The sequence below is a fragment of the Etheostoma cragini genome, chromosome 18 (genome assembly GCF_013103735.1).
Source record: "Etheostoma cragini isolate CJK2018 chromosome 18, CSU_Ecrag_1.0, whole genome shotgun sequence".
Taxonomy (NCBI): Eukaryota; Metazoa; Chordata; class Actinopteri; order Perciformes; family Percidae; genus Etheostoma; species Etheostoma cragini.
In genome coordinates this window covers 16,889,452-16,916,030 of record NC_048424.1, presented here as the reverse complement: position 1 = coordinate 16,916,030, position 26,579 = coordinate 16,889,452, and the positions used below count along the sequence as shown (strand labels likewise).

At 42.5% G+C, this 26,579-nt stretch overlaps 1 protein-coding gene across 3 annotated transcripts in view; it reads right to left on the bottom strand.

Moving 5' to 3' along the window:
- The window catches only part of bach2b (BTB and CNC homology 1, basic leucine zipper transcription factor 2b), an 81,076-nt gene that overhangs the window by 7,382 nt on the left and 47,115 nt on the right, over nucleotides 1-26,579 (bottom strand). For all 3 annotated transcript variants that reach the window (XM_034899972.1, XM_034899971.1, XM_034899973.1), the window contains exons 2-3: nucleotides 20,094-20,348; nucleotides 3,906-5,414 (exon numbers count right to left, since the gene is read on the bottom strand). In XM_034899972.1, the coding sequence (XP_034755863.1) occupies nucleotides 3,906-5,414; nucleotides 20,094-20,336 (1,752 nt within the window). In that variant the 5' untranslated portion in view covers nucleotides 20,337-20,348. The remainder of the gene's footprint in view (nucleotides 1-3,905; nucleotides 5,415-20,093; nucleotides 20,349-26,579) is intronic.

The window sequence follows — 26,579 nt, the reverse complement described above, 5'->3', positions numbered from 1 at the left end:
GGGGGGGGGGGGGGGGGGGGGGGGGGGGGGGGGGGGGGGTAATGAAGAGGCACTGTATCTCATTACCTTGATACTACAGTTTTTGGAAATGCATTAAGCTAGATAAATATAGATTTCAAAGTAAAAAGCCTGGGTAAACAGGACTCTACTTCTTTCCCTCTGCGTACTCTAAGGCTAGTAAATGAGGCTTCCTGTGATTCCTACATTTTTGCATTCAACACACTTGTTATATACAGATTAAAGAGGGAAATGAATGAGCAAGCATCTCCTAATGTTAAACTTATGTTACATATATCAGTGTGCTGACAAGACTCACTTGCTCTTCCATTTTTTGTCTTTAACAGCTGCTTCCAGGTACACTGATAACATAATGCATTACTATATGTACTATACTGTACTTAAGAACTAGATTTAATATATTTAAAGAGATTTCTTGTCCAGCTAACACTGATGGATGTTCTCATATTGCTTTAATAAATGACCCATAGTGCCCAGGGATGAAAGGGGAACCTCACTTTAAAAAGGCACTTGTTGCTAGGATTACATCTGACATCTTATGCATATATACGTTTATCACTTTGAATATGACTAAGACAAGTGCTTCACAGCTTAAATTGTGAATGGCAAATGGAAGTCCAACCGCAGCCACGTCATATCTGGAGTAGAGCAAAGGTTCTCTGGCTGTGTGTAAGCCCAGCACAACTGATATTCAGCTATGTGCACTTCCTGTCACACGTTCTTTCTATTTCATGTTTTGCCTGATACAAACAAACAACAACAACAATGTGCTGATGTATCAGAACTACTTCCTCATTCCTCCCACTCTCTCTGATATCAATATCTTCACGGCTGTGGCCAGAAGATATGCTCGAATGAGCTTGACGCCTCCACATCAGCCAGGAGCTGGAGCTCTGAGACAGAGAGAGGGACGGAGACAGACGGAGGGACCAACGCTGCTGTGTACGGATGGAGAAAGCATTCTCAGCTGTTTGCCAACTCTCCTTCAGCGCTGTCCCATTCAGGTGGGATTGTGGACGCCTGCTAGGGCTGTCATTGACTAAAGAAATGTACTAAACTAAGTTACCAAAATAAAGCAAAGCTTTAGTGACATAATGCCTGAGTGCAATTAATCAGAAAACAGAATTCCTTTTAACTTAAACTTTATTTTTTGGGTTTATTTTTAGTTTTTGGACGTTCTCAAACCCTTCGAGAACAAACTTCAAGCTAGCAAGCTACACAATAAAATTGTCAATTAATATTATAATAATAAAAATAAAAATAATAATAAATAGGGTGTTTCCTTCTGCAGGGTGCAAATGTTCCACCAGGACAAGTTCCTTCCTATTTAGCAGAACCACCGTCACTGCGTCCGGAGCGTTGCACCGCCCAAGACCATTGTGATTGGTTTAAAGAAATGTAAACAACCCGGAGTGTTTCTTTCTCCTATACCAGCATTCATCTGTGGTGCAGCCAGCCCTTCTCCAGCACTGGGGAAATAAAGCTGGACATGCCAGACTACTCTTTAGGAGACTTCCTGCTGTGTGAAGCTGCAGATAGTTCTCAAATGGGGCTAATACGAACGCAACAGACCCTAACCACAGAGCAGGAGCTGCCCGAGACCTCGAGTTACTCTGGCTACCTTGAATGACTAGGCTTCGGTCGGACTGTCCTGCACTTTAACTACTTCCTTCCTCATCGGGATTCGCTGTGTCCAGTCCGCAGTCCAGGGGTGCAGCTATTTTTACCAAAGCTGCTTCCCCGCCCTGCCATTTGCTCTGCAAACACCGTGAGGACAGCCTTCTCCATGTTTGTTTGTATGGCCACATTACACACACAGAGAGAGAGAGAGAGAGAGAGAGAGAGAGAGAGAGAGAGAGAGAGAGAGAGACAGAGACAGAGACGGAGAGAGAGAGAGAGAAAGAAAACAAGTGGCACCGGAAGCATGAGGTAGAATTTCTTCAGCATGTAAAGAACAAAGAAGTCTGAGCTGCTTTTTGGAATTACCTCTCTGTGATCACTTTAATACTAGTGCAACATACTTTAGAGCAGACTGATTTGGGAAACATTCATTCATGAAGGATCCTATCAACAGCCTGTGATAGTGAGTGGAAAGCTGGCAGATGACCCTGTGTAAGTCAATCGAGATTTGACAGAGGATATTGTGTGGAGTAATGGAGCACCAACAATGGCTGACACATACTGTACAGAAACACAGTCATACCCACACAAAGAACTGAAATGTATCTTAGTCATTTTGGGCTGCTCTCCCAGTTGATAGCTGAGTGCTGTAAATCAACCCTACATCATTTACAGTGGCACATTCAGCAGGCCCTTCAAAGGCCCATAAATCTAATGGTGATGGGTGTTGTGTGCCATGCTAGGAAGGTAATAATTACACATAACTGCTGAGCCTCTTTATCTTGCAGCTCTGTTTCAGCAGTGGAACTGAATTCTTTCCACAGAAAAGCTAAATCCTGTCATGTAACTCCAACCGCCGACTTGCTCTTTGAATCTGATCACCATGGCAACGCACCACTTTCTCTCTCAGTTTCTCTCTATTTCTCTCTCTCTCTCTCTGCTCCTCTGCACTTAGATAAGCCCTCTCCCCCAAACTCATCAAACAGAATTCTGCCTGCACCTCAAGCAAACATCACTGAATGTAATATCAGACAAGTCAAGATGGACTGGTGCTAACATGTAGCCTACTGGAGTCAAAAGGTTGTGTGTTCAAGCTATGCAACTGCCAACATGTGATGTCACAGTCTAGAGAAAGTGTCATGTGAAGACCTCCCTAATCAATGGTAATAGCATTTCAAATCCCAACCAGGTAAACAGAAAAGAGCTCCTTTTACAAGCTCCTAACAGCATTCAAGAGACATTATGGAGATACAGGCCTGAGATGCAGATGGAAATTTGAATCATTAATGTGAGTAAACAGAAGCGCAACAAGGAAGCAAATCTGTTCTCTGGAACTTCATTTTAATGTCTATTTATTTCCCTCAGGTTGGAAATCTGCTCATATTGATGTTATTACACCTGCGCTGTGCTTCAAGTGTGAATTAGAGGGTCCCTAGCTGATCTCTTCCTGGTAAACAACAACAGTGGTCCAGTCTGCAGCTTGCAGGACGTCTGCCCGTGTGGATTAGTGGAGGATGATTAGAGGATTGGCTATTCATCCTTGTCAGCCCTGTTGAGCTGCGCTACAGTCCCGCCATGAGACAGGTCTGAACCTCTCGCCCACACACATTAAACTCACAGCAACTGCCGGCCATTGAACCTTTATGGCCTTAGAACATCACTGCTATAATGTATTGGTTGTAATACCTTTTGCGACGCACTGCACACCTTCACTGTGGCTGGCTTGGCTAGGCTTCACTGAGAATTAGCATTATGCATATTTATAGGGGTGGATTATAGATGTCAGTGTTTCTGCTGGGATAAAATGAGCAAGTTAGGGTAGCTGGCACTGACAGGAAGCTAGACAGAGACAGAGGGAATCATTTTAGAGGCCAGTCCTACCCTGGGAGAATCCTGAGCCTTCAATCGCCTGCAGTGCCTTTCACACATATAAGCTACTCTCAGCTAAGATGATGAACCAATCACAGTCTGAAAGAAAAGCACCACAGCCTTCTTCATCGTCGTGTTGCATTTGGGCTCACATATTCAGACTCATTACACAGATCTCCAGCAGTGCATAAAGCAGATTGATAATATCAAAGCACATCTGTGCCCTTTGGTGATGCTGTAAATCTTGTTCTTAACACTCCTGCTTCAATTACATGATGATTTAATGACTGCTAATACAGACCCTAAGAGCAGGGCACTGCAATATAATTAGCCATGGTGGAATTGAGTGTAATGGCTATATTGTGTGGTACATGTGGAAGACAATGTTTTACACTTACCTCTGGCCCTCTCTCCTGCACATGGCAGGATTCGCTGTCTCCCTCTGAGAAGGAGCCTGACTCGTCGCTGGAGTTGGTGACATAGGACTGCTCACATTTGATCTTGGGCCGCACCTGGTTAAAAAGGGCCTCCCCGCCCACACTTCGCTCCTGCTGGTCCACATTGAGACAGCGCGCCACATTGGAGCATGGAGAGGAAGAGAACTCAAACTGGGGCAGACTGCAGGGGGAGCCTCCGCTGCCGTCCTCCGCATAGGAGTACGAAGAGCAGGAGCTGGAAGTCCTGGTGCGTGTCTCACAAGTCGGTGAGCGTGGGCACACTTTGATTGGCACTGGGCAGCTGGTGTTGGGTCGTGGGCGGCACAGAAGTGGGGGCTCAGTGGAGGGGGTGCTTGGAGAATAGGTCTGAGAGGTGGGGAGGGACTGGCTGGCTCCTGCCCACACGCCCTTTGGGATGTGGTCAGAGAGCTCCATCTCCAAAGAGTTCCCACCAGGGTAGGAATGTGCTGGAGTTCCCAGACTGTTGCAGGCCCCTGAGGAAAATATGACACTACGGCGATCTAGCTCAACTTCCTGTTTGCAGACCCCATCGCAGGAAGCGGATTTGAGGGACAACCCTGCAGGGAAACCATCCACGTCCTTTGGGGATGTAACAGACAGACCCAGCTCCCCTGTTAAAGGCCAGAAGTCATTTTTATGATCTCCCTGAGAGATTCCTTTGTCCTGGGGGCAGACAAGTCTGTTGGTGAATAGCTGCTGTGAAGTGTTGGGCAGACTGGGGAGGTCAACCCCTTTCTTGAAGAAGGCTCGTAGGCAGGATGGGGACTTGGTTCTCTTGGTTCTCTCCACAGATATGGGGCTGTCCATCTCCATGGCTGTCACACTGTCCTGTTCTCTGACGTCCTGCTCGTCCCCAGATAGGCACAATGAGATGGCCTCTTCCTCTGCCTGTGGTTCAACTTTGATCTGTGCCAAAGGCAGCCTGTCCTGACCCGGCAGTGCCCCGCTAACGCTGTTCTGCTTTAATGTGCTTGGAAAACCTGAGGTACTGGTGTGTGAGGAGATGTCATTGTGCTTGTTGCAAGCCCACTGGTATTTCCTGTACTTGGGGCATCGCGGCAGGTCTGACGCTCCGTGCCGATCAAAGTCCAGACGGCCATCTGTGAAGTTACTGGGAATAGCTATTGCTAGCCGATCATCGTCAGGGTGTCCAAAGGAGGTGAGAGCGTCAGCACACCGCTGTGCCATTGGGGAGGTGGGTCTTTCCACCTCTGACTGCATGCTCTCATCCTCAGAGTGGTTCACCTCCGCCGCCACCTTGCGGCAGAGCAGCAAGCCATCTTCCTCGCTGCGCAGCTGAGCTTCCAGGAAGCGAAAGCATGAGTCCTCGAGGTTGTGCATGCGCAGGAATTCGGCACAGCGGATGACCTCCTGGATGTTTTCTCTGCTAAGTAACAGCTTAGCAGTGTAGGCAAACTGCAACAATGGAGCGAATCCCCTGGCAGTGACCTGCAAAAACAGGGAAATTGCCAGAATTACCATCAGCACAGCCATTGTTCAAAGCACTTGGAGTGTGGTGAGACAACCCGACAGCTCCAACGACCATAAACAAACACTGTAAAGTACTGGTTAATCAGGTCAGCCCTGAACATTGTACACAGCGGTAAATAAGATCTGGTGCTCTGGGGATGTTGGCACGTTGTGTGTCCAGCCTCATATTCATAATAACAACCTGTGGGACATTCCAGCAGTCGACCACTGTCTGCCCTGTGGTCGGATAGTTGGTTTTGCCAACACCCACTCATGTCACTGCTTTACATTTGCAAAACTCTTACTAAGGTAAGATGCCTAAGCAGTAAGCACACTAGTGCTGCTTTATATTCCTTCAGTGACATGAATTTTCTGTATGTCCAAAAGGCTAAATTGCAGAAGGGCCAAGTGATGGTAATTGCTAAGTAATAATCAGCAAAGATCTTTGTGACAGGGAATTATACCTAGGTACTCTGTAATGAGGTTTGGTATCAGTTCTAACAACTTTCAAACTGATACCAAGCTAGTACCTTTCAGAACACCTTTTCATCATTTAACGAAGGAAGCCACAGTTTGTGTAAGTTAAATAGTCAGGAATTATTTGATAAAAAAAAGTAAACATAATTATGAATCAGACCACACTGATGCCAGCTTTTGCAATTGACATTAAACAGCTAGTGCAACAAACAAACTGCCTCTATTATAACTGGGACCTTCAGTTGAAAGAGTTTTACTTTCCCAACCCTGATTAGATGTGTCCAGCAGGGTACTGGAACCTAAGTGCTCTGTCTGCCCCACAGCCTCACTTTCTGTATTCTCAGGTCAAGGGCCTGTAAAGCCTAATGGTTTGTAAGACTATGGCTTATGCCTGTTATGGCCATGTGGCGCGGGATGATAGAGGGAAGCCTTCCATTTAGACTTAATACCAGATAATTAGGTAAACCCCTTAGCCTGCAGAAGTCAAGGCCACCCTCTGTTGTTGTTGTCACAGAGCAGACAGACGAGAGAAAGGAGCCAGAGGAGACGGCTTTAATACGAGGCTTGTCTGCTGTTTGGAGATCAGTGTGAGGTTCACACTAGGTTGCATTCATCACGTTACTCAGGCTCTAGCAACCAATCCCTGCAGCTTCATCCTGGTTCATTCTCTGATGACAAACACATCACTGTTAGTTGCTCGGGGAATGCAATCAAACCACGCGCTGCGAAAAGGTGCGCTCACAAACCCAATTGCAATGCGTTCACATTGAATCTGAGACAGCCGTATTGTTTGCTCTACAAAGCACCTTTTCAGAGACTGATAAGGTACAGTTGTTCTTACAAGACTTAACAGAGGCTCACAGATGTAGGGGATGATCGGCACAATGTGGTTTTAATGAGCCAACTGTTTACTGATTGTTTTCCTGCTTCTGTTGGGGAAACAAGAAGATGAATTACCTAAGCTGAAACAGTATACACAGTGTGGGCACTGCAGCAGCTTCCAGTGTTCCAGCGGTCTCTGCCAGACATCCCCACTAGTAAAACAGGATTTTCCCTCTTTAGTATCAAGCTTCAAAAACCACAAATATTTGCTCTGTGGATTTTTCCGTTTGGAAAAACAACTAGCAGTTTGCACGAGGATACACAAATATGTCAGTAAGAAATAGCTTGAGGTCATTGGAGTGAAGCTAGGACCTTTTTAAATCCTCTGGCTTTGTGGATCTTTAGGAAGATGAATACACATGTGCAATGTCTTGCTGCTTTTTTAAAGATTTGAAACTAGGAGAGTCAATTTATTGCTGACTTTTTTCATTATCACTTTTAAACATTGTGTGAAATTAGAGATAATACATGCTAGAGGCTCAGAACTCAACAGCACAATAGAGGATGTGTCTATGTCAATTGGAATGGAACATGGCCCAAAAATACAGGGGATTATGTGATTATAGAAGAGATATAATAATTAGAGCTTTTAATTGTAAAAAAATCAATTTGGCTTTCAGCTAAACTCAATGATCTGCAAGATAACAACTGTACTGAACTAAATCTGTGGTGGGGTGATACTATCTACGGCTGAACCCAGCACCCGCCGATGGTCATTATGCACTTGTTTAAAATGATCTTTAGCGGCACACATGTTGTCTGAGCTTGGGCAGTGTCAGTGCCAGCATTTAAAAAAACACTGAGCTCATGAGTCCACAGAGTTACAAAAGTAGTTTTGGGGTATTCTAAAAGCTCTTTTAACTGAGTTTGAATGTAATATATATAGCAAGTGGTCAAGTCTCCGGAACTCTACAGGAGGGATGAAGAGCATTCTTTTAAAATATATTCTCTCATTTGGTGGTATGATGATGATGATGATGGATGGCTCCAACATCTCCCATTGGTGTTTATCTGTTCGATCTGGTGACTGTGAGCATACTGTTAGCATACTGTGAGCATACATACAAATGTATCATATCAGGATGTATGTACATATGTACATTATGTCATCTTGTTTTCATGTTACAGAGCATGATGGCAACTTCTGTGTGTAACTTCCACCATTCAAGAATTGTGTTGTCTGTCCAATTCACACTGTTCTTTTCCATGAACCCCTGTTGCTTATGATGAGCCATTACTCACAGACAGTCCCTCTTACAAGATGCTATAAATAAATGTTTCATATTTCAAACTATAATAAACTGCAATTGCAGTATTGTGAAGGGAAGTTTTTCTTGACAGTTAAATCTTTCAATAGTTCTTTCAACTGGTCCATGACAGCTTGACATATTTCCCAGATGGATCTATAAGCCACTACATGTGGCCTTATCTACAATCCCAATGTCTTGGTGACCACATTTAATCAAACATGCTATAAAAAGAAATGTAGATTTACACTTGAATAATTAAATGTGTTTTGGCTTAAATCTTTCACATTTTCTCACATCTGCTGGATGTCTTTGTTGCTGTGACTACAGACAGCCAAATGTTTGGGATGTGAAACATTAAACCAGCACCAGTTTACAGATGTGTGATATGCTAAATAAACATTTGTTTGCATACAGTGTCTAATGTTGGATGGAACTGCTCTAAAGATTAAATAAGATATCTCTGTATTTTTGGAATTTGCAGAGTGATCTTTAGCTGGTACATCCAGTACATGCACTGGCTGTACCCTCCCAGCATGCATCTACTCTGAAGCAGCCTGCAGTGAGCTCTGGCTAAGTATAGTATCAATAGTATAAATCACGCCTAATAGACAGTCCAATAGCACCAGGCACATCAGGAAGCTGCTGACTCCATATCTGTGAGGGGGGATGGTGTGTGTGTGTGTGTGTGTTTGTGTGTGTGGATGTGTTGTGAGTATGTGCTTGGGTAAGTGGGTGAGAGTTTGTGAGTCTGAGTGTGAGGGATTGGAAGGGAGGTAGTAGCTTTGAGTGGACTATCAGCGCTTCTGATGTGAACATGTCATCAGGTCCCCCCCCCCCCACACACACACACACACACACAAACACACACACACACACACACACCTGTATTTGCTAGAATAATAAACCCATTCAATCAGACTCTTTCACTGTATTTTCTATATCTGCATTAAAGGGCTTCCACAGAGATTTACTATTATGCATCTGTAAAACCCGGTCTTTCACAGTCCTAGCCCCCAGTTGGTTTCTCCAAGCAAGTAATTTCCTTATAAGTGATAAAAGTTCCTTCAAAGCCACAGAAGAGATTATACAATGGTTGACACTTGCTGACTGGTGCTAATCTTAACTAATCTTGATGTGTTAAAAAAAGGTGTGTTGTCCCTTTAAAGAGGCACGTCCCTGTGAGTGTATGAAGTGAATAATGCCTAAACATCCTCATAACTTTGTATCTACTTTATTTTGGGCGTTCCTCTTTGAGGGCAAACATGCAAACTCGCACCATGGTACAATTTTATGTGAGTTGAAAATGTTTCATATTTTAATAATTCTGCCTTAGCCTCTGTTTATGTTTTTTTCATGATGGTATGGAAAAAAGAAGAAAAAGGAGAGAAATTGCTGGAAAGTAGCAAAAGGATGTGGAGTCTCCTGGTGAGTTCTGAGTCTGAGCTGTCACACGCCGACCTAGACACACTCAACAAACACATGGCACTCACAGTCCAGCACAACTAACACAAGGTAAAAATTTGTGTCATGGTGAGCGAAAACCTATTAGCATGCCTCTCTGAGGAGCCATGAAAAACAAAGAGTTTCATCAAACAACATGGACTGAAAGAAATATGTGCTAACCTGAACAGGTCCGGTTTATTTATTGTCATTTTAGTCAATGTTACTTCTATATTTGAAGTAGTTTGAAGATACAATGCATTTTATATTGTAAGATTTGTGTATTGAGGATTGACACGTACATTCAGAGCTATTCTATTCAAATATACAGCATACACAAACATTTCAAAACAGCCTAACCTTCTAGCAGCCTGAGTAAGCGTACACTCAAATAACTGCAAGTGGCCTCTCTTCACTTGTGCACCCCCGCACACACACTAAGTGAGTTGCTGTAGATGGGGCCACGGTGACTATAATGGTGAGGCAGTGGTAGCTTAAATGAAGCTGGCCGGCTGCATTCAGGGTTGCTGATAAACATTAAAGCTGCTGGAGGAAAAGTGCTGAGCGTACCAGGGATCTATTTTCAGCTAGTATCAGCAGCTGCTGCCTGCGGGAGCGCATCTTTATGTGCAGCCTGCACCATATGTGATTACTCCACTGTTACAACCAACACAGCAGCCTAATGAAGGAAAGCGTAAGGGGGGGGTGGACTTACTGAGTCAGAAAGGATGGACAGGGGAAAATTAGAGAGGAAGGGAGACAGTCAGTGCATAGGAAACTGGAGAGGAAGATAAGGAGGATACACAGAGTGTTTCCTGGTCATTGGCTGACTGCCATGATGTTTAAAGCCTTTCAGTTGTTAGCAGCACTTAGTGTATCAGCTAAGACAAAGAGACAAATGTATCAACGTGCATGACTGGGGCCATTTTAGGCTAACACAGCCCTGCTCTGCCACTGGAGTGGACAGGCAATACCATTACAGGGCAGGAAATTATAGGCAATGGCCAATCACAGACCCAGACAGTTGACATAAGTTGCATGACATTTTTAGGAAGCCTGCCAAAAATCTTTTCATACACAAGCTGAGCAATACTACACCGCACTCCCCTCTCCTCACTAAATCTCTCTCCCTTTTTCCTCACCAAGTGCTCATGCCTTATGTCGGCCTTTCGCTTCCAAAGAAGAGCGGGCTAATTTATGCAAATGTTCTCCAGTGAATTCCTGCATGGCATGCATGCTAATGAGGACGTGGCATGGCATGACAATGGAGTGAAAGTGAAAATCCTCCATCTCCATTGGTGGGAGCAGCCGACGCTTAAACATCAGATCTGCTGAGTAGCCTGACATTTACCTCTGTGTTTGCAGACAAACAATAAGGAGCCTGAGTCACAGCCCTAATGCCAATGAAACATGCGCTGTACTGTACGCGGTCATGACGCAATTGTGGGTTAAGTTGTTATTCTAAAGGAGACGACAGGAAATGTGCAGGGACAAAAGGCCTGCTGCAGAACAAAGAAGCCCTCGGCCAAAGGAAAGTCTTTTATGAACAGCTGGAGCAGCCATCCAGTCACTTACTAACCTAACAGCGAGACTACAGCTCACATTAAATCTATCATACTGATGACACACTGTATCATTACTAACAGTCAGCATAAATTGACAAGCTACTTGCATTACATTACAAATCTAAATAATTTAAAAAAAAGTAGAAAGTACATTGTTTTTATCATATTTGAGATTTTGCACATTCACATCATTACAAATCACATTTTTTGCAATGATTTTCAAAACATACAACGGTATCTAAGATTATTTGATTGCTTCTTCAAGCAGCCATTCCTTCAACTCATTTCATTCTGGTATAAACATGAATTGTCAAAGACTGCAAACTTCCTTCAGTTAGATTATCACAGTGAACATATTTCAAATATCAATGGCTGCCTGGATGGATGGCAAAACTCTTCAAAATAAATGTATTGTACTATGGTACAGTATGCTTTACAAAAGGCTCAGATATGTGAACTATAGTAAGAATTAAAATATATAAAAACACTGGTATAGTCATCTAAATTAAACCAGATGTAGTAACTATGATGGCGGTGTTGATGGATATTGTTTTTCAGATCTGTTTATATTTGTTTACACATTTCCTTGCTGCTGTACACTGTGTTGAGGGGACAGTTTTCTTATGTGCCCAAGGACTTCAGGTTTGACATTATGTCTGAAGGACAATTTTCAAAGAAAAGAAAGTAAGGCAGAGAATACATTTGGAATGTTTTGCTGCGAACCAAAAATGCATCGGATTATTATGTGACTTAAAGGATGGGATAAACAAAGAATGTGAAATCTAATTTGATCATTCAACCCAATGAAAGCTGTTCACCAAGCACATATTCTAAGAATGTCCCCCAAATTCTTACCCAGGGTGCCAGAAATGATCCCCTGTTTGCTATTGTTTATCTCAATTAAGTATTAGGTAGAACTTTTAAAACCAATATTTAACTAAAAAACTGACATGAATAAAAATTCTGATAATATAATGGCGAACATGAATAATATTAACACAAACATTGTACTAATGTTAGGCCCCTCAGATGTGAATATTAAGTACTGAGGCACGACCATTTACAGCAGAATTATTAAATTCACAATCAAAAATTAAAATACAGTTTGAGTCATTAAAAATCAAACAAAAAAAACCAATGCCATGCCCTAACTCCTCAAGTTCAAAGTAACTTTATTATCCCCAAGGGGCAATTTGAATTACAGCCAGCAGTAACAACATCCTATCAAACCACAACAACAATCACAACCACAGTACAGAATAATAACAATAACCTCAATAACCCTAATACACTGAAAACAAATAATTTAAATAGGTTACATGCAGCCTCTGTAATTTTCTATTTGCATATCTGTCAAAGGCATATTTTGATAAGCCAATATCAGCCTGCTGTAGGCTATAGTATTATGTTCAGTCCAGTATAGGTACTGAATCTGTATGGTAAGGTTTGGTGCACATCTGAATCAGTGTTAACAGTGAAAATGATACTAAAAACAGTGAAGACATTTTCACAAGGAAAGTTTCCTCCTCAGTGACAGCAGAAGCTCAGAAGAAGCTCTGGTGCTGAGCTGTCCCCCTGACAGTGAATTAAATTAGATAGTGTACGACCTAATCCTCTCTCAGTGCAGATTACTGTGCAGGCCAGACAGTGGCGAGGATATGACCCCGCCTCTACACCGCTGCACACACTGTGTGTTTCTGACCATACACATATCAAATCGTTGAATCTGTCCAAGGACTTTGCACATGCTAGACTACTCTCAGCTCAGTGCCCATTTACTTTGTACGACTTGTTTGTGAGACAGTTTTTTATAGCCCAGACTGATGAAAGTATGTCTATTCCTTTCATTAGGGGGGGTGTGAGCTGCTTAACCAATGCCGGGTTTGGAGGTTAAATACAAAGAGGGTCACAACAGGGATCACCCAGCAGGCTGTCGCCCGGCTCAAGGTGCTCTTCTACCCAGCTTCTCACACTCAGACAGAGATCCTGCATCTTCTCTGTCAGCTTACAAAATGCAATGGGTTCTTGTGTTGGTAGAGAAAGAGGGACCCCCCTGGGTGGTTGTTAGTGCATCAATCCTCTCTCCACCGCCTCCTCTTTACTGTCCACCACCCAACCCCCCACCTTTAAAGAAGGCAACGCTCTGCTTCCACCATCTGTCTAATTGGCTGTATACCTGTGACAGTGTCCTGGCCAGGCTCTTAGTGTGGGGCCAGGCTGTGTGAGGCCCCCTCAGATTATCCGGCATTTTGACGGCCGAGCCCTGATCAACTACTTGACCCAAGGTGGTGGATGGATGCCACTCATCAACCCTCCTAAACCACCACAAGAGCATTACATTGACCTGTCGATGGTCTATCCCAAGCTCCGTCTCTATCTCTGAGCAGCCAGACATTAAAGTTAGCTCACAAGAAGCAGTAGATCAATAAGTCCTCATACCTAAACAACAGAACAACTCCTTTGGCTTCCAAAATGACCTATATGCATATGCATATCTATCATTGCTTGTGACCTTCCACCTCTTATTCTGGTTTATGTAGGTAGCTAGAACTACTGGCTTCAGGTTGGGGCAAGAACATGGTCATTGTTAATAGAAACCAATGCTGTCAACTGAGTCAAAGTCTGACGCATTGTCGACTCAACCATTTTTGGACTGCTGTAACAACGCCCCCAACTTTAGCCAGTGCTTCCAAGAAAGTCCAGTCATTATTGTCACACAGCAAGAGGTAACAGGTCAGGTAAACATATGTCCCTTTGGACTTGAAAGGGACACCAGTGCTCATCCCTCTCCCCCCTGACACTTTGTGGTTTAGGGGGTCCTCCTGGCTGACTGGGGGTCCACGTGATGCATGGAGTCTTGAGTGTCAAAGCTTTGGCTCCAGATTCCAAACTAACCACTCAAACTACAAAACTACTTTTTTTTGCTGCAAAGGCTACTTTTAAGTCACCATTAATAACAAATGCATCAGTATTCCATCCAACATTTTCAGAGTGTGTGAAAAATCTTTTGTGAAACTGCAGGTGGATACACTCTTTTTAAAACTAAGGGCAGATATGTATATTTGTGTATATTCTTTCAAAATGATAGATGTGCAGTTCTTCTCTGGCTCATGACTAAGGAAAGAATTGAAAAACAGGAGGTGGTTTGAGGTCTGTGAACCAGCGCTCTGCTGAATCACAGTGCTGCCCTCTCGTTTTTTCCGGAATAAAACTCAGAGAGAGTAAAAATGGTAGGCCTGATGATTCTCCAAATTCTGGAGCCCTCCACTGTCCCCAGGGCGGTCTGAAATCATGCCAGCCAGTAAGAATACTCCAACACCGGATGAGGGCAACGTATTCACTAATGTAATTACTGCAATACATCAGGTTTCTGCTGTTGGGATGCATGGAACTCCAAATATTAACTTCTTCATTTATGCAACTTAAACTGCTGTTAACTGTTTACCTTTTACTTCTGTTAATGCAAATGTATTGATTTGATTTCATATTTTGTTGTAATGTTTGTAAACCAAGTTCTTTGATAGCCACAGTTACACCGACACACAGCCTTGCATGCAACTGACCCCTCCTTTCTTTACCTGGCACCTCAACGTACACAGATCAACTTTAAACATCTACATACACACACAAGTAAAAAAAGTAAGCACACCTCCTAACTTAAAACCTTTGATTTGACTAAGACATTGAGCATTATGTGAGAAGACTCACGTTTCCTTCCAAATGTACTTTGTCTAACCCATGTGGCCTTAAAAAAATAAGCAACCATCTTCGATTCGGCCATCTTGTTTTAACCATATGTTTAGCTTCCCATGCATTCATAGCTCTGCCATCTTGTCTTTGTCTTTAACACACACACACACACGCACGCACGCACACACACACACACACACCCTTTGGCCCATTATAGCTTAGAAATTTTAGTAAGTTAGATATTGTGTTTTACAACATATATATTGCATTACTCAAAATTTTATATTTCTAATCAAATACATTTAAAAAATATACAATATACCTGTTGTCAATGTCATTTGGTACAAAAGTAAATCTTGCCAATCTCTTCTGTCCTTAACTTCTGCTAGCTATTGATATGGTAAATTTGGCTAGATATTTATTTAGTTATTAGTCGTAAATCCAAATTGATAGTTTAATATAATTTCTGAGACTTAAGTCACTTAATTGGCCATCATGATGTTATCAAGTGACAAGAGGCTTCTTAAGTGGAAATTTAATCACAGTATATTTTTGATAGCCATTTTAAAGCGCCCATATTCTGCTCAGGTTCATAATTGTATTTAGAGGTTGTACCAGAATAGGCTTACATAGTTTCATTTTCAAATAACATCATATTTTTTTGTACTGCACATTGCTGCAGATCCTGTTTTTACCCTGTGTGTTTAGGACTATGTTTTAGCTACAGAGTGAGACATCTCACTTCTATACTATCTTTGTTGGGAGTTGCACATGCGCAGTAGCTAGGTAAGATCACATCAGCTAGACTGTGACATGGACATGGAAGTAGTTCTTTTGGAGATTATGGTCAACTAGTGTGTGTTGTAGCTGTGTTTTGCCATTTAGAACAAGCCACCTCGTCTCGGCTAGATTCCGTGCAGCTCAGCCAGGAGACTGAAGGCAGAGGACATCCAGAAACCTGTATCTCACTCACAACAGCATGGGTAGTTTTTTGTTTGTGTGTGTGTGAAAACACCAGAGACACAAAATAACCCCCCAAATTCCAGAAAAAGTGATACTTTGACTAACATACAGTATTACAGTCTTAAGCGTGAGGTTCCAATATAATGTGGTACCCCAAAGGCCTGGTCCCAACATTTTGGTGCCTCGGCGTAAGCTTCCCAACAACAATCAATAAATTACCATTTAACAGGGTCTCAATGCACTTTACAATTAAAGGAACACATAAATAACAGACAGAAACAAAACTATTGAACAGCATTAAAGCAGTAATAAGAAACAACACAAAACCAACAACATGAGACACTAAGTGAAAAAGGTTTATGTAGGACCCAGAAAGGATGCTGTGAAAAAAAGTAACTTCATTATTCTACACATTGAAAACCATAAAACTACAACCAGCTGATTTTTTGTTTACTAGAGGAATGACCAGGCGACCAGCATCAAGGGAGCAGAGAGTGCCAGCTAGTGTATAGGGTACAATAAGCTCAGATAAAAAAAGATAAACTACATCTGCAACTATAACTAAATAAACAACCGAGTATCATCAGATTCTCAACAGCCTCTTGTTCAGGACAACAAAGCCAACATGCTGTGCTAATAACTAGCTGACAGCAGTCACAGTTTTGCATACAGTTGCACTATGGAGGTCATCTCTCTCTGTCACAGTGATGACTGCTCCTCTCCAGTGGAGGGCTCCCTTTAAAACTCCTCTGCCTGGCTTGTATATGTGTTACACTGATTCTTATGAATCCCACTTTGTTCTTACACTAACAATAAATATGATGTAGAGAAACACTGTGTGTGTGTGTGTGTGTGTGTGTGTGAAGTCATGCTCTTCTGTTCCTTCCTCCTGCCGGCGGGCCTGGAGGACAGCATCGCTGAGATAAAGCCGGATTGTTTTGTTCCCATGATGTGATGGCCAACAAAGCCCCTTGATGAAACTGGCTCCCTCTCTGCAAGCCCACAATCACATTAGATATAGATGATGTCACTCAGCAGCGCCAGCCCCGGCTACTCCAGGGGCAGTGGGGCCATGAGAGAGGAGTGATGAAGCTGGTGGGGGAGGTGCTGCACCAACCTCCCCTTCCCTCCCCCAATAGAAGCATTTTTGCCTTTTTTTACACATAGGTGGCAGCCTTCAGTAGCTGCTGAAGGACTTCGCGGTGTGACCTGAGCCACAGCTCCAGGCTGCTGCTCTGGAGCCAGCCCTCCCCATCATCAGAGAGAAGACACAAGGCAGGGATGCGTCAGCAGGCTTCAGTCACTGTCCGTAAAGCAAACGGTGACAGGGCCCTTAAAAGACTTGAATGGCCACATTAATGAAATGACATTTCTCCTTGATGCAGCTGTGAATTGTCTAGACAAAGAGAGATGTACTACCTGCTTAACAGGGCCGAAGAAAGCTACTTAAAAGGAAAATTCCACCTTAAATCGAGAAAAGAGCCATAAGCAAAATAACTTGTATTTCTAAGCCAATTTATTGATTTCTCCTGGACTCCTGGACTATTTTATGCCAGTGTGTACTTCTACTCCACTAAATGTATTTCACAGCTGTACTGCAATGACTAGAGTATTTACATTATTATTATTATTACATACATAGCATTTTACATCCAAAAATATTTAGCCATAAAATAATACACAGTAGTTAAATGAGCTTACCTGCTTCTTACATGTGAATGCATCAGTCTGGCCAATATTATATATACAGTATAGTAATATATATATATATAATTTTTCTTTTTTTACTGTTCACTATTTTCCGACACTGACATTTTTGCATGTTTACACAGTGCATTAGCAGTGTGTTGTTAAATATGATGTAGTTACCTTATGTGGCCATTGTGACAGAATAAAGCCAATAAATGCATTAAATGTTGTTTTGTGATTTACATAAAGTGCTAAATATTTGAAATATTGTCAAATTGATCAAGGATGGATAAAGGAAGGACGGATTGGTTAAAACCTCCACGGGGGTAACTCTCTCTCTGGCACATTAAAGAGATGTTACTTTCCACACTCCATCTCACACCTGAAAAACACAGCAGCGTATGCATTACTCATGTGTGAAGTGAGTGAATGAAAGAGATGCTGCTCTGAGCATCCAGGAGCTGTTCCCTGCAGTCCTTCTTTAAGTTTAGCATGAAAAAATGATGCTCATTTAATATAAGACTACAATCTGATGCTGGCTTCTTTTTCATTGAGCGCCATGACAACGTTGTTTGACATACGCTACTTTATTAATGCACGCTGGCCCCAGCGAGCAGCCACAGCTACACATGGGGGATGTGTCCCAGTTTTTACAGCAGAATATGTATGTTCACGTGTGTGGCTATGTGTGTGTGTGTGGGTGTGTGTGTCTATGAGACATCAATCCGTCAGAGGGTTACTTTCATCATGTGTTCAGAGTAAGAGCTCTGAAAGGGATCATCTGAAAGTGACAGTGTGAGAGCTAAGGTGAGCAAGAGTAAGGAGTGTTGCCTAACCTAATGAGCACTGAGCCAGAGGTGGCGTTAATCTTGCCACCAAACGCTACCTGTCACACACAACGGCGGTGGTGGCAGCTGACAGGTGCTAATTGGCAATCACAGCCTTTTTCGGCTCAATAATGCACTTTCTTACACTTCACTGAGTCGTTGTCATCCAGTGAACGCTACATTTAATTAAAACACTGTTTCACTGCTATTCTCTGTCATGGCAGATAAAGGCACGGCACACAGAAACAGAAACTAGCTCTTAAAATATACAAAACGCCAACAGTCAAGGTAAAGTTGGGTGATAAAGTGATAATATATTACAAATGCAGCAGATGAAGTTGAACATTGGAAGGTGCCAGTGGGAGAGCCACACAAAATGCAGTTTAACTGGGCAAGTTGTTAGATAATAGAGGATTCTGCTAATACAACATACTGTAACTTCTGTAGTGGCTTTAAAACTAGCCAGTCATATTCACCCCTTAGCTAATGCACCAACTATACCAGTATTAGCTGGAGTTGCCATCAAAGTTCAAGTACAGAAAGTGTAAAGGAGTAACAAAGGTGTGTATTTACAAAGCAGGAAACAGTGCCCATTAAAAAGTGAGTCAAACAATTGACCATAAACAAAAGTAAATTTGTCCCGTCTGCATGTTCTCCACTATTAGTGCTACACAGTCCTGATTATTAATTCTTATCATCTGGCATTTTTGTTGTGCTCAAATCACCATTTAAAAAAAAACACAAAAAAAGAAACACAAAACACTAAAAACAATTATAAACAATACACTGAGACGGAAAATGTGTCCCAGGGCCCAAAAAAATTAAACAAACACCGAGAGGAAAGACGGGAGGGAGGGAGACAAAAAACACACACAAAAATACACAAAAACAGACACACAAGGGACCAAACACCTGCACAAGTTAGAGGTCCGGGCTGTAGCTCAAAGCTACGTCATCAGTCATTTTTGTGAGCTTTTAGTTACGTTGGAGATGAAAAACATTGTAATGAGGAGCATCCCAAGATGCTTTTCAGTCACCATAATTCAATTCCTCCAGTGGGTCCATGTAATGCTTATGATGCAGGATGACAGTCACCAAAACTGCCCAGCAAATGAGTTACGTTCATCTTTACTCCTCTTGGTTCTTTTGTAAAAGCCAGATTAAATATGAACTGGACCAGAACTAAAAGGCATCAATGTGTTTTATCTGCCCGTGGTCCGGACCAAATAAACTGAAGGATTAATACCAGTGGACAGCATCACCACAGACGCAACACATCTATTGCTGGTTGTAGTTGTTATGTAGCAGAGTAAGGCGTGTGTTGTTGGTGTGAGTTTGACAAAGTTAATGCAATGGCGTCAGAATTCAGGGGACAGCAGGTTTACCAGCTATAGTCAGTGGTGACGGTACCGAGTCCTTTTTGTCGGCTACTTTAGAACACAGCTGTTATTGTTGCTTTGGACAAAAGCTTCTGCCAAATTAATACATAGAACTTATATACCTTTACACCTATACAATATATAATACTATACGTATGTTATATACTTTCATAGATGCTTTTCGGACCCATAAATCATAATCTTTTAGACAGATGATTGCTTTTTATCTGACAAAGATAAAGTGGACACAGTAGTGTAATTTCTGTGGCCATGAGTTGCATTCTGAGTGATGTGTTTTTCTTTAAAGGTGGCGGGTGGAGACAGGGCTTTAGTCCAGTGGTCTATGGATGCTGCAGGAAAGTGGGGAGAGCCTGGTAAATATTGCTTGTTTACTGGTGTCAGTGGGGAGTTTTAGTGTTGCATTGTCTAAAAGTCAAAAGCACCTCCAGCCCTGCCTGCTGAAAACTGTCAGGGAAAGAGTGTTTGATGGACGTACCTCTTCCGGAAGGCTAACGACCAAGCCATTCTCCGCCTGGCCCACCAGCGCCTGGAGGAAGTACTGGCTGCAGGCGGCCAGCACGGACCGGTGCCCGCGGAACTCCTTGCCCTCCACCAGGACAGTCACATCGCACAGGATATCCTGCTTCCGCTGGTCGTTGAGGCAGAGGAGGATATTGGTACAATGAACTGTAGACTCATACACATACATGGGGGCTTCAGGCTTCTCATCGACGGACATTCCGCTCACGCCCTGGAAATAGAAGCACAACAGAGGGGGGTCAGCTTACAGCCGAGCACAGCGAGCGCATTCCACAGGACTGACATCAGCCCGGCACTCTGCTGATGATTCAACACATACAGGTCTGACTGACTGACTGCTGCTCTCTGCTTCACATTCTCACTCCCCCTTTAACATTTAAAAGCCAGCAAAATGTGGTGGCGCATGCTCTTGCTCAGTGTGGACTCACACAAGATTTCCATTCACATTTCCACATTTCCACTCCACACTTCCCAGGTCACAAAAAAGGTAATCACATCGACAAATAAAACACACAGAACACCTTATTGAACCTGATTTAAAAAACACTTGCATTGAAATTATAGGTAGCCGAAAAAGTCCAGCTCAACTACTGTTCCTTTAGTTTTTGCCCTTGCGATCCACATGTGTATGTAATCTAAGGAGGACTCGCTGTGAAGGTATGCTGAGCAGCTCAGACACACTCAGCAAGTGAACTGATTAGCTGAAGAAGAGTAAAGTACAGGAACAGGATAAGAACTCAAAACAGCACAAAGGTTGTTTGTAGCCATGAGAGCAGCTTGAGCGTCAGCTTTTAAAAAACTTGATCAAGTTGACCCGACAAAGACACAATTTCCAAGATAAAAGACACAATCTCCAGATCAAACAGCTAGCGGAGCTCCGGGTGAAATGACGTGGATCCACTGCTGCTGCTGCCGCTGTGTCTCAGCAAGCTTGTGATCATTTCAATTTAACACACATTTATTTAAGATAATGGTCCATGTACACATATCATCAACGGAAATTATATATATATATATATATAACTTATATACATATTGCAGATCTGTTTGCCCCTGTTTCTAGTCTCTCATTCTAGTTCTAATGCTAAGCTAACCCTATCTATCCTGGGATTTCCAAGAACAGCTTCATAACTGTGTGTAGTGATTACTAACTTATAGAGTGTAAATTGTAATTTCCCCACTGGGGATCAATAAACTGTATAAATTATTAATAAATTATAACACAGGAGGAACCTGTTGTCTCTGAGCATCCAGCCACTGCATTTAAAGAACATTGTCACACAAACAGAGTCTCACTCACACACTCACACACTCATACACACACTCACACACACACACAAGGGACTAAACACTTCTGCAAATTAGAGGTCCGGGCTAGCACAAGGCTACATCATCAGTCACTCTTGTAAGCTTTTTGTTACGCTGGAGAGGAAAAACATTCTCATGACATGAACACACACACACACACAGACACACACACACACACACACACACACACACACACACACACACACACACACACACACACACACACACACACACACACACACACGGCAGACATTTGTTCCATCTGCTGTTCTGACCCTGAATAAGAGTAGAATTCTCATTCTGGGATAATGTGTGCTGTATTTTACTTGTGTTTACCATTATATGTTCTGTTGAAATGAATTCCTTGACCTGAAGTGACTTTGTCCTTCTGTCCTCGTTTTACACTATTTACATTTCCTCAGAAACGTTGTTGCTTAGCAAGCTTTGAGACAAATGTAAGGGAGGTTTTGCAGATGTGACTACACACATACCATGTCCACATTCACATTCATGGACCTTTTCTAATGAAATATCTCCTTGTTATGATTGGAGGGACAGTAATCTATAGTTGGTTTATGTTATGAAGGTAAAACACATTACTTTTTAACATCCTTGTTGTTAGTAATGACCAAATAACAGAGTTAAGCAGAGGAAGCTCTCACTGACTCATACTTTTGTGTATGAAAACAGCTTAGCAAGTGGAACTGAAAATGAGGAAGCATTGCTAATATCCCTTAGGTAAATAAAGACAGTGATGAGTTCCATCATCATAACCACATCTGTTCTCTGAGTCTGTGGGACCTCCAGGATTGTCAGAGCCAGTGGATCTAGTAACAGCACACAGCTCAGGAAAGGTGCTGTGTGTGTGTGTGTGTGTCACTATGAATACTGCAAATGTGAAAATGGAGAGGTGTCTTCATGTTGCAAATAGAATAACATCCCATCTTGTGAAAACAGGCCCTCACAGTGTAAATGGGAAGAGCTCTCAACACTGCAGCTGATCAGCTGAGACTGGCTGTGCTGACATGAGAAAACTGTTTTCTTTCCAAAGCCAATACATCCAGTTGAGAAATTCCACAAAAACATATATATATAGGAGTGCTGAATGAAATCATTGGCCAGTTGTTCGGTTTCCCTGTACCACAGTTACCAGGCCTGTTACCTGCATTATAACTTGTCTCCTCCTAGTTGTATTACAGCACTTACTGTTAAAAAAATAAGTTTGGAGACACATCCTTATTTAATCATTAAACAAATAGATATTTTTGTATCGTAGTTTATTGACGGTCCCTAAGCACCGCCGGCTGCCACTATAGACCAATCTTATTCCTCCGGAGTGGAGGACAGCTCGTTTTGATAAAAAAATGTTTAACATAATTTCTCTATAGAGTAAAGTATGAATTATGAATCCATGGGCACAGTTGTTTAAACCAAGGGAACAGATTTTTATTCTGTGTGCACGGTTTTCCTTTTTTTCTCTGCTGACCACGGGGGGGGGGCTCCGTATGACTGTGAGCAACTCTGACTAAATAATTTCCCTGAGGAGATCCATAAAGTCTTTTTATTCGGATTCTGATCTATATTGTTACAGCCGAGTAATGATGTCTGCCACCAGGAAAAAGTCCACAATGAAGAAAGTGGAAACTGTGGTCTGGCTTTGCGGGGCTTCACTAAGCCATTCATTGCATTCCAGTCTTTACACACCTGGCCGTTTGTAGATGCAGGTTGGTCACGGGGACAGAGCTGACTGGAGCGTCTGCTGTGGGTTCTGTTATGGAACAACTATGTCAGTCCAGACTTTCCTGTGGTTGTGCTAGTCCAACTGTTGCTTGCTTATTTCTACCAAACATTTCTCAGTTGGCTTCCTACGATAATGACCTGTCTTCCAAGAATAATCTTTCCAGTTTCCAGATGCGGTTGCGAGGTTCAGAGCAATCCAAACATGCTATTTCTGCCCTGGAATGCACATTTTGCTTCACTTGGACTTCAGATGGTTTGTCACAGTGGGAGGAAAATGCAAAGATGTCAAAAACACAAGGCACACACACACACACACACACACACACACACACACACACACACACACACACACACACACACACACACACACACACACACACACACTCATACAGACAGACACTAATCGAGACAAACACCACAAAATAGCGGGTTGTTTGCAAATTCGGATTAGAAGTGCTGATGGATGCCATCGATTTCTTTTCCTTTTTTGTGATTTCCAGGGTCAGTTGTCGAGCTCTTTCTGCTCCACTAACAATGATGCCGCCAACCTTCTGTGTCGATATAAAGCCAAGCATGATGGTGATGAGTAGGATGCAGCAGCGGTCTGAGCTGACTGCAGGGTGTGCTACTGACTGCACCTGGTGTGAGCCTGCTGATCTGAGGCAGGCTAATGAACACTAATGTTAGCTCTGCATTACCCATTGCAGCCGTTCTCTTTGTGGAGCTATGTTGTCGCGCTCCAAGCTGCCATACTGTCCAGAAGGTGCAGAAGAGGAAGCTACACTTTGCTCTCATTATGTCAACCTGTCACAGCCTTCCCTGTACATGGAGGCTCTGTATGACTGTACCTGGTGCTGCCTCACCGCAGATTGATGCATACTAACACACAGTTGGATTCTCTGGTTCACAGTATTTACTCAGATTTACTCTGTTGCTTCTTTCTATTTAGTTTGTTTGGTTTAACAGAAGTCATGCTCTCACTGCAGAAATGTTCCCTTTCTGGAAGTAGATAGAATACTTTATTAAATTGTTTGTTGGACACCCAGATAGCTCAGTTGGTAGAGCGGGTGCCCATATATAGCGGTTTACTCCTCAACACAGCCGGCCCGGGTTCGAATCCAGCCTGCAGCCCTTTGCTGCATGTCACTCCCCCTCTCTTTCCCCTTTCGTATCTTCAACTGTCCTGTCGATTAAAGGCATAAAATGCCCAAAAAATAATATTAAAAAAAAAAGAAATGTTTGTAGTGGCTTCCAGGACTCAAAATGTTGGTTTGAGGTGCTCTTTGGATGGGACAATCATATATAGCAGAACTCAGGAAGAAGCCAAGGCACTCTCTCTGGAAAAATCAAAAAGGTTTAAGATGAACAAGCCATAACAATATTTTTTTAATGAGAGCGACTTGAATTTTTCCTGAGTTTTGCTAGATATACTACACTATACTACTACAATATTACCAGTACTACTACAATAGCTGAAACATGTCAAACAGACAGTTATTCCAACTGTTCAATCTTCTGCTGGCACAAAACTATCCAAATCTTCAATTGTACACAAACAAACAGCACATACGGATAATTCCCAAGAACTTGTTATATACCTTCACATTAAAGTAATTTACAATGCATTCTAGGTAAATTAAAGATTCTTGTCAAACTAAAAAACATGTGCAGGGCTGCAGATGAGTATGGAAACGGCAAATTTATAAATTAAAATGAAACAGCAAATCATAACATTGGAGAAGCTGGAATAAGCCAATGTTTTGCATTTTTGCTTAATAAATCTGAAATGCCATCTAAAATGTTTTCAATTAATGTTGAACAGTAAGTCAACTCATGTTGACTAACTGATGAATATATTTATCACTTTTTGAGAATACGAGAATGATAACTATAGGCTTACAGGTGCATTAATTCATCTGCAACACAAAACAAAGTGGGAACCATGTTTTTCTATTTTCTGTCGGTTATGTGCAGATTCCAGGTGTCCCTGATTGTTACCATGGAAACACAGCTGAGATACCCCAGGGATATGTCAGATAATCTCCCCTAGAATCAGTCCATCTTTATTTTCAGTTATCAGTGCATTAGAAGAGGAGAACTAAGACTGGACCAACAAACAGCCGAGGTTAAAAACACATCAGTGAGTTGAACTGTGCAGCAGGACGTTTGAGTCAGCGTGGGCCCAACCGGCTCATATAACGCCGTCTTAGTTTGGGGACGTTGAGCAGGAGGGCAGGTTGTGTGTCATAATGTGCTCGCCTGCTCTCCAGGTCTCAGCTGAATAATTTGAAGGGTGTGTGGAAGGAAGAGCAGGGGCATAACTGAATGAAACACAGTACATAGAGGAGCAAGGGTGGAAAGACTTTGAGGGCTGAACTGAGCCCCCAGTGGCAGATTCATGACTGTTCCTATCATAAATAAAACAACATTCACCATTCAGGAAGCTTTTATCTTCAACAGATTCACCTGAGACATCTACAGCACAATGATGAGCCACAGAGCAATGCAAGTTCTATTCACGTAGTTTATTTCCCCTTGAATCAAAACCAATGACGATAGATACAGTATGAAGGCTTCCTGCAGCCGAATAGGTATTACACTCCTGTGCATGCTCATGTGCATGCCTCAGTATAGATCTGCTATCTATCTAAAGGTCTACTGTGATGCAGGCAAAAGCTCCAGAATGAGCCCATTAATGGACCTTGAGTGGAAATTGACAACTTGGGTCTGATCCTTATAGTTTTGGCCATCATTTCTATCAGTCATGACAACATTGTACTATAATACTATACTTAATCAACGTCAGTGATGAGATCATCAGATGCCCCTGATGTCAGCAATGAACTTGGTGAATAGAATGCCATAATTACCGCACTCCTGCTCCACACTTAGGTCTAAGAAATGCTGTTGTGTGATCAGATCAAATTTTCAGAATCTTTGCTGGAAAGGCAACAGATATATTAACATATTGGTAATGTTTTCCATCATTTCCTGGCAGATTAGGGCTGTCGAGAAACACCAGCAGCAAGTGTTGAGCTGTTGCAAATAACAGAAACACAGACAAGAGGTCTGAAGCACCTCTGTGGGACAATCATTTGACCATCTCTTGAGTTATTGGCTGATTTTGTCAAATTAAACATCCACAAGGCTTGTGGATTATGATACAACACAAAGCACCCCGTGGCTCCTTGTAATAAACAAGGTTAGTCCTAACTGCTGCTGCTACAGTCTAATAACATTATCCAGTGAGCCAGACCAGTCAGAGGAACAAACACATGAACACTGTGTCACTGTGCACAGTTAGGGGGGGAGGATTTCTGCCAGGTGACTGTAATTACACTCAGGATGAACATGGTTTTAATTGGAATTATCAAATTAGACCAAGGAAACGAAT